The 15,680-nt window shown below is 41.2% G+C and overlaps 1 protein-coding gene across 1 annotated transcript in view; it reads right to left on the bottom strand.

Moving 5' to 3' along the window:
- Nucleotides 1-7,470: 7,470 nt before the first annotated feature.
- LOC139408331 (sodium-dependent neutral amino acid transporter B(0)AT2-like) overlaps nucleotides 7,471-15,680 on the bottom strand; it is a 35,935-nt gene continuing 27,725 nt past the window's right edge. The window contains exons 7-12 of the mRNA XM_071152089.1: nucleotides 14,566-14,807; nucleotides 14,065-14,257; nucleotides 12,787-12,979; nucleotides 9,701-9,860; nucleotides 9,221-9,383; nucleotides 7,471-8,668 (exon numbers count right to left, since the gene is read on the bottom strand). Of these exons, the coding sequence (XP_071008190.1) occupies nucleotides 8,294-8,668; nucleotides 9,221-9,383; nucleotides 9,701-9,860; nucleotides 12,787-12,979; nucleotides 14,065-14,257; nucleotides 14,566-14,807 (1,326 nt within the window). The 3' untranslated portion in view covers nucleotides 7,471-8,293. The remainder of the gene's footprint in view (nucleotides 8,669-9,220; nucleotides 9,384-9,700; nucleotides 9,861-12,786; nucleotides 12,980-14,064; nucleotides 14,258-14,565; nucleotides 14,808-15,680) is intronic.

Raw genomic sequence — 15,680 nt, 5'->3', positions numbered from 1 at the left:
ACAGCTTTAGAACAAAGTTCTACAGTATTAGTAAAAATTTGATTAATACTGTACAAGTGTATGATCTTGTCCCTGTAGTGTTTGTGAACACCCTGGTAGGTTGATTAATAATCTGAACCAGATTACAGGCACTGGTTACAGTGAGAAGCTATCTGTGGAGCGGTCAGCTTGATGAAAACCAGTCAATAATCAGGTCCCCAAGAAAGTAGACTTCTGTTTACATCACATAGACTATCAAGCATTTCACACATATTTTTTTAGATACTGACACCCCAAAAGAAATGTGCCAACCTGCACAACACTTCAATAACACTTGACACAAGAACTTCTCTAAGCATTACAGGGATATGGCTCTGAATATATACAGCAACACCTCCCCCATAAGCATTTATGTTTCTTCAATCGACGTTATATCCTTGTATTGCTACTGCTGAGGCATGGGAGCCGATGAGCCGGCTGAGGCGTAGACGCCTGACGAGCGTCAAATATATTTTGATTTGTTTGACACTTTTTTGGTTACTACATGATTCCATATGTATTATTTCATAGTTTTGATGTCTTCACTATTATTCTACAATGCAGAAAATAGTAAAAATAAAGAAAAAGTCTGAAATGAGTAGGTGTCCAAACTTTTGACTGGTACTGTATACTGTAATACACTTTTGTTGAATTTACGAGGCATTGCTAGACACAGATAACCAAGATATAGCCTATGCGCAAGAAGGAGGGAAAGAAAGAGCCCTTTGAATTCAATTCATTCAGAGATGGGTGGCATGTCAGCCACCAGGCAGGTAGAACTGTGCATCGGTAATCAAACGGTGTAGGTTATAGGCTATGGCAATGCTGCATTTCGCAATTTCTTGTCTTGCAATGTCTCAAGCAAGTTCAATAAACTAGGGGCTATCAATGAGTAGGCTGAGCTATTCTACACAGAAGAACAAACACACACTAGCGTTTTTCATAGCGAAAAGAAATAGGAGCAGGCAAGGGACAGAGAGGATCGGGGTCTATCCCTCTCTACAGCATGGGCATACGTGGACATCCCCATGCATGGACCTTATCAAAATATTACTAATTCAATATTGCACAATCCCATTCTCTGGGCTCTGTCTGCAATCATAACCAGTAGTATATACCAGGAATAATGAAACAGAATAATAATACATGTTTAGGGAATCTATGAATTATGTATGATCACTGGAATCTTTGCCACTCAAAATATATTTTTTTCTAGAATATTTTGAAATGTATTTCATCACTCAAAATCTTGCCAAAGCCTATTCTGTAGGAGGGTTTAACATGAATTTTAAATAATTTGACATGATTTATATGAATCGGGGCATGAACATATGGACTTTGAAATGAACAGGGGAGAGGTTAAATGTAGGCTAAGTCTGGCATAAGCGGATTCCCACAATTTACAATAAGGGGAGGTCTTAGGTAGTCTCCATATAGGCTATTCCCTGACAATGCTGCCAAGTTGAAGAGCTTGTGATCTCCATGCACAGAAAAGCACCCCTCAGCCTCAGAAGATGCTCTTCTGGAGGCATGCAGCCATAGTACCCCAATGTAGGCATATTTACCTACTAGCCAAATAAAGTGCAGAGCATTCAAACTCATTCCAACATATTTGAACATTTAATTCATCCTTCATTGAGTTCAGTCAGTCAGGCAATATGTCATCCATTCAGTCATTTGTCTGAGTTGCAACAGGAACTAAATCAAAGAGAATAGAACAGTCTTATCCATTTGTTTATTGAAATCCATGTGTATATTCAAAAGTTCTTTATGCCTATAACTTTATAAATTTTTAATTCAATGTTTCATTTGCCCCCCCCCCAAAAAAAAAAAAAACTTGTAGGCATTTTCATTTTGGGTACTGATGTCTTGCGGAATACTTTTAGAACTCTATTTGTGTTTTATAACTGTTTTTAGTATAGACCTCCCCTTAAAATGAGACCCTAGCTCACAGGCCTCTAAATAGAGCCTGTAAATACATTTTAAACAAACTAGTTTGCAGTGGCTAATAGGGAAAATATAGATAGTTGTCCACTTGGGACCCCTTGGCTATTGCGCTCAGGATAGGTTATCGCCTTAATCAATATTTTGTTTTGTCTCACTTATTGAGAAGTTTATAGTCTCTGCGTGATGGTGTTGTGCAAATGCAAATGACTATAACAAGCCAACATAGAGTGGAATTTGCAAATACAACAGTCAAAATGCCTAATAAGGCCTATAGTCCGTGCTCCCAAATATTGAAAAAGTATGAATCATTAGGTTACATGATCACCACAGTAGCCCCATGCGGCTATAAAAATAAATTATGCAATTATATTGCAATTAAATAACACACAACAGCATGGCATATTATTATTCATTATTATTTTACCCCCTTTTTCTCCCCAATTTCGATCTTGTCTCATCGCTGCAACTCCCAAACAGGCTCGGGAGAGTCGAAGGTCCAGTCATGCAGCCTCCGAAACATGACCCACCGAACTGCACTTCTTAACATCCGCCAGCTTAACCCGAAAGCCGGCTGCACCAATGTGTCGGAGGAAACACCGTTCAACTGACTAACGCAGTCAGCCTGCCGGCACCAGGCCCGCCACAAGGAGTCGCTAGAGTGCGATGAGCCAAGTAAAGCCCCCCTGGCCAGACCCTCACCTAACTCAGACGACGCTGGGCAAATTGTGCACCGCCCTATGAGACTCCCGGTCATGGCAGTTGTGACACAGCCTGGGATCAAACACGGGTCTGTAGTGACACCTCAAGCACTGCGATGCAGTGCCTTAGACCACAGCACCACTCGGGAGGCCAGCATGGCATATTTAGATAGTGGAATAGGCCTAAATCATATTTACTTTCTATTTTACAGCTCAGGCAGTTATTATAGACATGGCTCTTTTGCGTCTTTATAGTATCATTCTCACACAAGTCATTTGCTGAAGGCCCAAGCCTATACTACGCCATCTACTGACTGGTATAACGTAGTTATCGAATGCCGTTCAAAAACAAGCTTGGACTTTTATTTTGGAAATGAAACCGGAAGCTGCAAAGCAACTAACTTCTTGGTGTCACGCCAGATTTCCTCCTCTTCCTCTGAAGAGGTGAAACAAGGATCGGACCAATACGCAGCATGGTAGGTGTCCATGGTTTTTAATGAGAAAAACTAAACATGAACACAAAAACAATAACCGTGAACTAACCGAAAACAGTCCTGTGTGGCACAAACACCGACACAGGAAACAATCACCCACAAAATACCCAAAGAATATGGCTGCCTAAATATGGTTCCCAATCAGAGACAACGATAGACGGCTGCCTCTAATTGAGAACCAATCTAGGCAACCATAGACATACAATTTACCTAGACAGGAAACAGCCCCATAAACATACAAACCCCTAGACAAGACAAAACACATAAAACCCCCATGTCACACCCTGACCTAACCAAAATAATAAAGAAAACAAAGATAACTAAGGCCAGGGTGTGACACTCGGCTAGAGTTTCTTTATTGAAGGGGGGGTGCGTTTGGAAGGAGTAAGATGGCGGAAGTGGATGCCGAGTTCGAATTAAGCAGTGCTTCGGGTAAATTTGGTGAAGACGAATGTTCTGAATGGACAATAGTATCATAAACTGGAAGAAAGAGGAAATTGTCTAAAATTGGAGTGGAGGATACATGTGTAAATGATAATGAATCGCTTCTTGTTGGGATGCGTTTGTTGAGAAAGGTTGTATATGTGGGGAAACCCATTTAAGGTGTCGAAAATGGTCAAGTATGCGCTTGGAAAAGTGGAGTCTGTCAGAGTGATCAAGAGTGGTCTTATTCTGGTTAATTGTATTTCTCATAGGAAGATTGCAGAAGGCCTCAAAAGAATCCGGACAACAGAAGTTATGTTTGAACTTTGGAGTAGAGCACCCGTCACGGGTGGGTGTTCAGGTTGAATACCTGAAGATAATTACTGGTGTGGTTGGTGCTCGCATCTGAACCGCTGAACCGCTGGGTGAATGGAGAAAAAGAAGAAAGTCTGTCGGTTCTGTTGTTTTTTGATAAAGTGCAAATACCTACGCATGTGAAGCTCGGATTTGTAAGATACACTGTAAGAGCGTTCATCCCCAAACCACTGGAGTGTAAGAATTTCAAAGGATTTGGCCATGTTTCAAGTGTGTGGAGGCGAACAGAGTATACTGAAGAATGGCGTGTAGAAGGACGACGGTGTTGCAATTGTGGTGTGGATCATTATCCCGAGTTCCTGGAGTGCTCTGTAAGGGTGAAGGAAATTGAGGTGGCAAAGGTTAGTGAGGCCTATTGAATCGCCTATTCGAAGGCAATTTCAAATAATTGAGAAAACAAGTGATGCTAGTGAATATATGGTAGTGGATACACCACAGCATGTAGCAAATGTTTGCTGCCAGACAAAATATACCTTGTGTGCTAAAAAGGTGGATTTTGTTGCATTCATTGCCACAGTTAAACTGTACAGGACAAGTCTCAAAGAAGTCAAAGAAACTGGACATTATTGTGGCTGCGGCAGAAATGTTTTGGGGATTTTATATCTGAAGATTTGCAAGGGGGACTGGCGCCAGAAGACCCACCCTCCCAGGTTCCTCTTGAGCCTGTGTAGGGATCAGATCTGTTTTATTTAAAAAAAATATATATATATATTTTTTTTCGTAGTTCCGTTTTTGGGGGGAATTATATTGTGTGATCACCAATATACCATAGAAGAAAAAGAGTTGCTTGACTGACTAGCTAACTTCGACTAGCTATGTTCGGTTCATATCCTTTGCAGATACCACATTCCTGACAAAGGTTTACATGTATAAAAAACATCAGTAACTGAGTAAAGGGGGACGTAAAGTAAGAATTTAACCTTTTTGGGATAGGGGGCAGCATTTTCACTTTTGGATGAATAAGGTGCCCAGAGTGAACTGCCTCCTACTCTGTCCCACATACTAATATATGTATATTATTATTAGTATAGGATAGAAAACACTCTGAAGTTTCTAAAACTGTTTGAATGATGTCTGTGAGTATAACATAACTCATATGGCAGGCGAAAACCTGAGAAAAATGCAAACAGGAAGTGGGAAATCTGAGGTTTGTAGTTTTTCAAAGCTTGGCCTACCGAATACACAGCGTCTATGGAGTCAAGTTGCACTTCCTACAGCTTCCACTAGATGTCAACCATCTTTAGAAACTTGAATGAGGATTCTACTATAAAGGAGGGGCTCATGAGACCTGTTTGAGTCAGTGGTCTGGCAGAGTGTCTCATGCTTGTGACGCGCGCTCCCGACAGAGTTAGCTCTCGTTCCAGTGCTTTTCTACAGACATAGGAATTCTCCGGTTGGAACATTATTGATGTTTTATGTTAAAAACATCCTAAAGATTGATTCCATACATCATTTGACTTGTTTCTACGACCTGTAACGGAACCTTTTGAGTTTTGTCTGGACGAAGTGCTCGCGCCTCATGAAGATGGATTACAGGGCTGAACACGCTAACAACAAGTGGCTATTTGGACATAAATTATGGACTTTATGGAACAAATCAGTCATTTATTGTCGAACTGTGATTCCTGGGAGTGCCTTCTGATGAAGATCATCAAAGGTAAGTGAATATTTATAGTGTTATTTCTAACTTCTGTTGACTCCCAAAATGGCGGATATTTCTCTGGCTGGATTGGGCTCTGAGCGCCGTTCTCAGATGATGCTTTTTCCGTAAAGTTTTTTGGAAATCTGACACAGCGGTTGCATTAAGGAGAAGTCTATCTTTAATTCTGTGAATAACACTTGTATCTTTTATCAATGTTTATGAGTATTTCTGCAAAATCACTGGATGTTTTGGAATCAAAACATTACTGCACATAAATCGCCAATGTAAACTGAGATTTCTGGATATAAATATGCACATTATCGAACAAAACATACATGTATTGTGTAACATGATGTCCTATGAGTGTCATCTGATGAAGATCATCAAAGGTTAGTGATTCATTATCTATATTTCTGCTTTTTGGAACTCCTATCTTTGGCTGGAAAAATTGCTTTTTTTTTTTTACTTGGCGGTGGTCTAAAATATAGAGCATATTGCATATGCATATTGCATATGCAGTTTGTGGGCACACTAAATGTGTGCCCACAAACTGCCATAGTCTTGTGGCTTGATAATAGAGGGCTGGCAGAAGGGGCAATGATACAATTAGCACTGGGATAAAACCATGCGGCCATCAGCAGCTTTCAAAACTGTGACATGCTGTCAAACAAACATACATTAAAAATGGTTTACTAAGTTAGCTAGATGAGTTGATAACGTTAGTTAACAGTCGCTCTCAGTGATGATAGCTAATTTTAAAAGGTTAGCTAATGTTAGTTTAGCAGATTATAGCCACATTAATCTTAGATGACAATACAAAAAAACAAATAATTTAGGTAGCTACACCAATGACACAGCTCAAAGTGAATGGCAAAAACGTTAGCCTAACTGAAATTCTTTACTGTCACCTCTGCCGATTCCGACAAAGAACACATTCGGAAAGTTAGAAAACACAGCAGCCACGCAAAACGGTCTTGAGTGGCAAAACAAATCTGCCCATTAGCTGATTCGCTTTCCAAACACCCAATTTGGTTAATCCTTCCACTTCTGTTGATACGCCCACTTCCAGAGACATTCCATGTATGCAGTTACCCCATGACTCCAATAAGGCCTTAAAAAGATCTAAAGACATTTACCTTATGCACACTAGAGAGCAGTGTAACACAGTTAAATAGGCTGCCTGTTGATGTAGCCTATTGATGTAGCCTTAACTCAATATAATATGAGCGTGTCTGTATCTGTTGTTTGATCTGACTCATGGTTGACATTTCCCTGACAGACAAACGGTTAGATGAGGACAACACTGAACTACATAGACATCAGTGCCAAGCATGGACCAAGTTTGATCTTTAATCTCGAAAGGGAAAAAAATACATTGTGTTTTGAAGCCATTTCATGGAAAAAAAGTATTTACAAGTTATCAAGAGGAGTCAAACTCTTTACATAGACCGACAGCACATCAGTAAACAAAAAAAGAGACCAGAGTTAAGGATTTGTAGCACTTCTTACCAAAAAACAAGGTGTTCTGATATCCAAACTATTCAGATAAATATATTTATAATATTTCTATATTATATTTACAGAATACCTTAAATATACAATGTTCACCATGTATTCTATAAACATATTTATTTTACTAGGCAAGTCAGTTAAGAACAAATTCTTATTTTCAATGGCTGCCTAGGAACAGTGGGTTAATTAACTGCCTTGTTCAGGGGCAGAACAACAGGTTTTTAACTTGTCAGCTCAGGATTTGACCTTGCAACCTTTCGGTTACTAGTCCAACACTCTAACCACTAGACTACCTGCCACCCCAGTCATCAGAAGTTATTTAGGCACACATTTTCTTTTAGATCAATCATTGGGGGGTGGGGGTTCAGTTTCAATGCCATCCTTTCGCTGTTTGCACTATATTGTACTTACATCAAGGAAATGTGGTCAGCATAGCATCATTGTCAACAAGTATGTCATCCAAAGCACCTACACTGCTACTAATCTCAGTACTCTGGGCCAGTGGTGAAGTCATAATGTACACAGCCAGTGGGGGGGTGGGGGTGGGGTGGGACATACTGTGGACAGAAGCTCCAGTCCCAAATGGAACCCTCACTGGTCCATACATAGCCTATGACCCTTGTTGACTTTCCCTGGCAGAGCCTAGAATCAGGTTTGGGGTAAGTCCATTTCAATTCAATCAATTCAGACAGTAGACAGAAATTCAAATTCATTGTTGTTTTCATAGAGAAGCAATAAAGACCATTTTAATTTGAGTTTACTTACTGAATTTACAGAATTGAATTCACACCTATCCTGCCTAGCACTATTAGTAGCCTTGGTGGAGTTTGATTCCACCTTATTGCTTACACCAATACTGTCCTGTTCTGTCCACTAGGGGGTCAACAAGGTCTCCGGGACTGGGAGCTAGAGAGGGTATATTTGGGACTATGCCAAGGAGCAACTGGGTGGGGAAGACAAAAGGAGATAATATGTACAGTGGACACATCTTTTTAATCGTTTTCACGGCAAAAGGGGACGAGGAAAACATGAAGGGGAGCAGCTACGATAACTACAAAGAATATACTGAAACACTACAAATAAAAATATGCAGATGATGATTCCCATGACTAAACACAACGAAGAGCGATTGGTTGGCCAGCCAGTAGGGTGGGAGGACCATAGACATCGCCCTACAAGTCGCTCTATAAGTCTGACTCGGGCATGTCTGGCATGTCAGCCATCAGGTAGCCGATGCCGTAGCGGCCGTTGGGTGCGGCATCGGGGACCCCTCCACTCTGCTTACGGTAGATGCTGTTGCCAGGCATGGGAGATGGCGCTTCGCTGCCGGGCGACTTGGCGTGGATGAGGCTGGCATCATCGTCCTCCTCGGGTCTGACGCTCTCCTTGATGATGCAGCCCTTTTTGTAGGAGATGGTGGACACCACGCCAGCGTTCTCGTCGATGATGTTGAAGTAGCGGAGGAAGAAGACCACGGGCACGGGCATGATGGCCATCACCACCAGGGAGATGCAGACCGCCAGGCCCCAAGGGGGATATTTAAGGGACTTCTCACTGGCCTAGGAGAGACAGGGAAGGATTGAGAGGTTAGAACTGTATAGTATTACTAATGATACTACTAGTGTGTATCATTATAGCTCAGAGACTCCTCACTGGCCTCATTCACATGGGGGAAGGAGAGCAAGAAGTTACTACTATATATTACTTCTCACTGGCCAGAAACGGATACTGACACTAAAACCATGTTGGGCCCATGTGACAATAGGTTGCATCTTAAATCAGTTTTAAGTGTAACGTCCACTCCTCAAATCTGTGCTGATCTCATAATCCAAGAGGATTGGTGAAGCTAATATGGCAGAGGGCTATCACGTAACCATCCAGGTATCTAGGTATTTTAAAATGAGTGTGGATAAAGGAAAGAAGGCAAGTACAGGGGGCAATATAGGACTATAGAAAAAGAGAAAAGAGAAAAGAGATCTTGATGTGTAGTTGAATTGTTGTTTTGGTGCTGGAGTATAACAAAAGCCTGTGTATCCCATTAATTGAACCGAAGGTCCACTGAACTAAAATACTGTATTTGACAGCTGCACCAGAGTCCACAGACACCTCACCATGTCCTCTAGCCAGGCACTGTAGCTGGGTGGGGTCATTCCCAGCTGGATCACACTGGAGCCCAGCAGAAGGATGAGCAGCAGGGGGGTCACGTACTTCCACATGTAGTAGTAGAACCGAAACGGAGTGAAGCCCAGCATGTCCTTCAGGTCCTCAAAGAACCTGGGCGGAGGAACAGGGGAGAGAGAAGCAGGGAAAGGATCCCACAGAAGGTGAGGATACATAATGGTACACACTTTAGACTGTGTTGAGTTTGGCAATTATGTTTAACATACAGTACCTGTACAGGATACCAGAGGTCATAGCAGGTAATATTTAAGTCAAGGGTTGTTCATTCACTATTCATGGTTAACTCATTCTGAATACTGAATTTAAAGAATATTTGTCATTGCATTTGGATGGACAGCTTCGAATTTGGAATTATAGTCAAGAAAACCACAGACTACTGACATTCTGTATATCATTTGACATATACATACTTGTCAGTCCCGTAGACCCAAGCAACAGCCACGTTCTCCAGGATGACCACTATGAGCAGGGGCAGTGTGGCGGAGTAGTCATCAAACATGGCCACCCAGTAGTTCCCAGATCGTTGGACGAACAGCAGGCCGATGAAGAAGGCTAGCAGACAGACACCCACTGTTACAAGAGGGAGAATACACGGACGTTAGTCAAAAGGGACAAGGGGGATAAATGCCATCCGGGTGGTGCTTGAATTATGGTGGCATTTGGGCATGGCATTTTATTTTTTATTTTTTTATTTGATCTTCCCTTTCTAAATCAACTAATATGGCAGCTTAATGAAATGTGTACCATGATAATAACAATATGCTACCACAAGGAGTACTAACACCACCGATGATACATTTGAGGTAAATGTGGAGGCCACAAATGCTAAAATCTAAGGTAATCACACTTTTTTTACTCACAATGTTATTTCCCTTCATTAAAATGTTCTAACACCAAGTGACACTTTGGATTTAGACACACCAAATGATAAATGAAAAATCCTCAAATGTATGACATATTAAAAGGGTGGGATTAGCTAATATTTTTCTTTAATAGAGACCCCCTCCCTCAATAACAGCTTGCCACTGGATCCTTGTATACCTTCGTAATCAGTGATTTTCAAGGTGGTAACACCAAATGACAAAGTAAAAAAAAGAAGGTATTTGAATAGCCTTCTTTGTTTTCTAGCATTCCAAATAATAGAAAGATATCTCGAAACACCCAAAACATGTCACTACACCTCTACACATTACCAGCGGGACAATTTTCTATCCTCAAGTAGTTCCTACAATGCATGCAACTAGATGTTTTGCAATATTAAGGACTTACATATGTGACCTGTTTCAGGAAGCTAGGCGTATGTCGCAAGTCACTACTTCACAGGAGAGGCACTTATTCAAAAAAAAAAATGTGTTTATTAAAATGCGTTTTTTTTGTTGTCAGAAAAGCCTTCTGGAACATGAACTTTTAAGTTCCTTAATAACAAAAACTTGTATGCCATCTGTAAATGCAAATACAATTGTTAAATTACGAGCCTAGTTGGTTTGGCCATGGAAAAATAAAGGAACCTTCCCGCAAGCCATGATTGGCTGAGATAATGGGTGGGCTGGACGAGATTGGTCTGCCATGTGGAATGCTTGTGTCTATAACATGAGCTGCTCAGTGTGTGTAAATAATCCTTTCTACCGCAGCTTTTTGAAAAGACATGAAGAACTGCAAAAGTATTGCTATTGCTCTCAACATTGCTGCCCTGAATTTATCAGGCGCCATCGACAAAGATCAGTGGGAAAACGTTGTGATGGACTACTTTCTGGAGGACGATCATGCCATGCTGACTCTCTCTGACTCTGAAAATGAATCAGATAATGAGGAAATCCCTGATTTAGGTCAACATTTTTCCTTGAACCAAACATTGTATAGTCTTTTGATGACAGTGATGGGGAAGAAATGGCGATCAACAATGTTGTTGTCTTGGAAGAAGTTGACCGGGTTTTGAAATTAGTGGAATGCCGGTGGAAGCAGAGTATGATTGAAAATGTCAAAAAGAGTCAAAAAGAGAACACAGAAGGCTGTTGAATAAAACACCTGTCTCCGGATTACATCTTCAAACTAAGGGTAACCATGGCATCCATGACAGAGAGGTTGAAGTGTTCATCCATTTATACGGGTAAGAGTCTAGCTACATTGCGACCTGTACGCTCTCGTTGGCTGGCTCTCACTTCATACTCGTCGCCAAACCCACTGGCTCCCATGTCATCTACAAGACCCTGCTAGGTAAAGTCCCCCCTTATCTCAGCTCGCTGGTCACCATAGCATCACCCACCTGTAGCACGCGCTCCAGCAGGTATATCTCTCTGGTCACCCCCAAAACCAATTATTTCTTTGGCCGCCTCTCCTTCCAGTTCTCTGCTGCCAATGACTGGAACGAACTACAAAAATCTCGGAAACTGGAAACACTTATCTCCCTCACTAGCTTTAAGCACCAACTGTCAGAGCAGCTCACAGCTGTACATAGCCCACCTATAATTTAGCCCAAACAACTACCTCTTTCCCTACTGTATTTATTTTATTTATTTATTTTGCTCCTTTGCACCCCATTATTTTTATTACTACTTTGCACATTCTTCCACTGCAAATCTACCATTCCAGTGTTTTACTTGCTATATTGTATTTACTTTGCCACCATGGCCTTTTTTTGCCTTTACCTCCCTTATCTCACCTCATTTGCTCACATCGTATGTGACTTGTTTATACTGTATTATTGACTGTATGTTTGTTTTACTCCATGTATAACTCTTTGTCATTGTATGTGTCGAACTGCTTTGCTTTATCTTGGCCAGGTCGCAATTGTAAATGAGGACTTGTTCTCAACTTGCCTACCTGGTTAAATAAAGGTGAAATAAAATAAAATAAATAAAAATGTCATATTTGTTTCTCAGAAAGTCATTTTCATTGCAAGTATTGTGCAGGTGGTGGGCCACATACGGTTTGTATAATTTTTAAATAACAGTTAAATAAAAACGGAACATGTATTTTGCCTCATTTGTTTTTTCATTTTAAAGTGTTCACCACCGCAATTCAAGAATGACCCATCCTCATTAGCAGAATTCATGCACAATATTGATCAACATGTGGTTGCGCTAATTATGAAATTCTCTTAGGTGCCACACATCTACTGTGCATTGGATTAGTATTATGCAATCATTATTGAGCCAAAGGCATTAAAGCAAAGAGCCATAATACATCATACACATAGGTAATACTTCATTGACCTGTTACTATAGCAAATACACATCAGTATAGTTCAGCTGAGGATACATTGTGGAAAAAGGTCTACCACACACTAACACATAGGCTTTCTCTCTTTTATTTTTCCTCAATTCCTTGTATCTTCTCTCCTTATGTCCTCCTTCACAACGCATCGAGGAAGAAGGTACGATAGGGACCTCCTCCAATACGATTGAGAAGGAAACAAGGAGATAAGCTAAGAGGAATCGCAGAAAGGTGAATTGAGATATAATGACCTATATATTCCCCCATCCCGTCTTGGACTGACCTGTGAGGAACTCCTTGCGGACTTTGAAGGTGTCGACCAAAGGTGTGATGATGCCCTCGATGGTACCAAACATGCTGCCCATGCCCAGGTTAACCAGCATCAGAAAAAACATGACGGACCAGAAGGGAGATGCAGGGAAGTGGGTCATGGCCTCTGTGAAGGCGATGAAGGCCAGGCCTGTACCTTGCACTGCCTGAGGAGGCGGAGGACAGGGAGGAGAAGGATGACAGGGAGGAAGAAGAAGAAGGTTTTACATAAATTAGTCAGTAATATCCACTTCTAGTAAGACTATTTGCCCTAAGGTTTTACATGATTGGAATGACAAATCTTGACGTGTGTAGACAACATCTAGAGGCAAGTCTACCGCAGTCTGTGGAAAATAGTATTCAGTAACAGTTTACATTGCACTGTTATGACACAAATAATGTTCATTGGATAGGCGTAGCCAGAGCCATATATTTAGGGTGTGTTCGTAAATTGCCTCCAGTGTGTCAGAGTGTGCTTTGGGTCGTTTTGTAAATTCAGAGCGTTTCGCACTTAGAGTGCACACTGGATGCTCTGGCCGAGTAGAAGGGTTTCTGACCTCACAACGGCAGTCAAGCACCCAAGCTAACTGGCTAAAGTTGACTAGTTTGCTAGCTACATCCAGACACAAATGAGAGAACACCTCACTCTGACAATTTTACTCACTCTAGCAGAGCTGGTTAGGCTGTTTTCATATTATCTAGAGTGTTAGTGACTGTAACTGTGCTGCTGGCAACAATTTAATTATGTTTTTTTTTGTTGCATCGTGATGCATTTACATTACACTACATTCCAGGCCAGCCATGTTAGGTACCCATGGGCTATAATAGCAGTTCACAGAATCTTCTGAATTTTAAACAATGCTATGTACAAGATTCCAAATTCTCATCATGTATGGATGAATGGAATGCTCACAGGCGCAAACATGGAGTCCATTCAACATTTTGGCCCACCTCTCTAAATATATGGCTCTGGGCGTAGCTAATCCTGGTTTGTGACATGACGGTGCAAAAGTCAGTTGTTGTGATGATACCATGTCTGACACCAGTTTTTATGACTGTTTATGTGTTTTCTTTAATGACCTAAAAGTGACTGTTAATGATCATGAAAGATGCGAAAAGACACAATATTAACGTTCTACATTCTACAAGCCCCCTCACCCATTGTCTTATGTCAGATGTTGTGACGGCCGTCTGCACCGAGCAACTCGTTGCATTAGAATGATGTAGCTGTCGGAAGACAATGGACCCTCACCTTGTTGAGCTCTTCCTCGATGCTGCAGGAGTCCAGGCCCAGGCGCGGGTAATCCTTCTCCGTCACCCCTCTGAGGATCTCCGTCATCTGTTGGTAGTCCTCAGCACTCACAGTAGCGCTGAAGTTGATGTGGTGGGGGATCAGGTTGTGGCTGACCTCATTCCCTAGCAAAGCAACTATCTTCTTTGTGTTCCTGAGAGATTGAAAATAATATAAGACCAGATCAAAATGGATACTCTATCATACAAGACCACGCTAATATCGGCCTTGTCACGTGGCTCAGTGGTTACAGCATGATTCAAGTATTGGCCACATACATTGCATTGAATATACTGTGTGTCTCTATGAAAAGTACGATCGATAAAAGCATCTGCTTAACTTCAAGTCACAGGCATATAGCCTACAGTATAATCACCAAAAGTTACGATTTGGGGGATTAGGCTACAGTTGGGGAATTAGGCTACAGTTCTAAAAGTGAATGGCTTATAGTATACTACTCACAGTGCAACACACTTGGCGTTCATGATGTTGGCCTTGAAGCCAAGCACGGCGAATACCACCAGGGTGGCCAACACGGAGGTGAAGAAGTTGATGAAGGAGACCAGCACTGCGTCGAAGTGACAGTTGTTATCCCGTTTGTTGTAGCTGGAGAAGGCTATGACCCCTCCGAAGCCCAGGCCCAGGGCGAAGAAGACCTGTGTGGCCGCTTCACGCCACACTTTGGCCTCCAGCATGATCTCCAACTTGAAAGGAAATAAATTAAGAATGCACATTTAGACAGTGGTGGAAAAAGTACCCAAATTGTCATACTAGGGTAAAAGTAAAGATACCTTAATAGAAACTTAATAGAAACTCAAGTAAAAGTGAAAGTCGCCCAGTAAAATACTACCTGAGTAAAAGTCTAAAAAAGTGTTTGGTTCTAAAATATACTTAAGTATCAAAAGTAAAAGTACAAATAATTTCAAAATCCTTATAATAAGCAAACCAGATGGAGCCATATTATTATATATTTTTTTTTACGGAAAGCCAGGAGCACACTCCAACACTCAGACATAATTTACAAACGAAGCATGTGTGTTTAGTGAGTCCGCCAGATCAGATTCAGTAGGGATGACCAGGGATGTTGTCTTCATAAGCGTGTGAATTGGACCCTTTTCCTGTCCTGCTAAGCACTCAAAATGTGACGAGTACTATTGGGTGTGAGGGAAAATGTATGGAGTAAAAAGTAAATTATTTTCTTTAGGAATGTCGTGAAGTAAAAGTAAAAGTTGCCAAAAATATAAATAGCAATGTAATGTACAGATATTTTTTACTGAAGTACTTTACACCACTGCATTTAGGTGAGGTGCTAAAGGAAGATAAACTATAGTTACAGACACATCTCTCCTCGATGTGGATTAATTTGACCAATGTTTGACTCTTTAGGACAACACTACGTCATTGATTGTACAATAGTCTTTGTTAAACTTCTAATAATGGACAAACGATTGTTTGGACCAGTGGAGCAGATCAGTCGACATGTGAATCATGATTGAGAGTTACCTCCATTTGTCAAAACTGGAGAAGATCAAACAAGGACCCAACAAGGAGAACATATCCAGCATGCAACTGCTCTC

The sequence above is a fragment of the Oncorhynchus clarkii genome, chromosome 1 (assembly GCF_045791955.1).
Source record: "Oncorhynchus clarkii lewisi isolate Uvic-CL-2024 chromosome 1, UVic_Ocla_1.0, whole genome shotgun sequence".
Lineage (NCBI taxonomy): Eukaryota > Metazoa > Chordata > Actinopteri > Salmoniformes > Salmonidae > Oncorhynchus > Oncorhynchus clarkii.
Note: the sequence above shows the minus strand (reverse complement) of the source record. Positions and strands in the feature narration are given on the sequence as shown.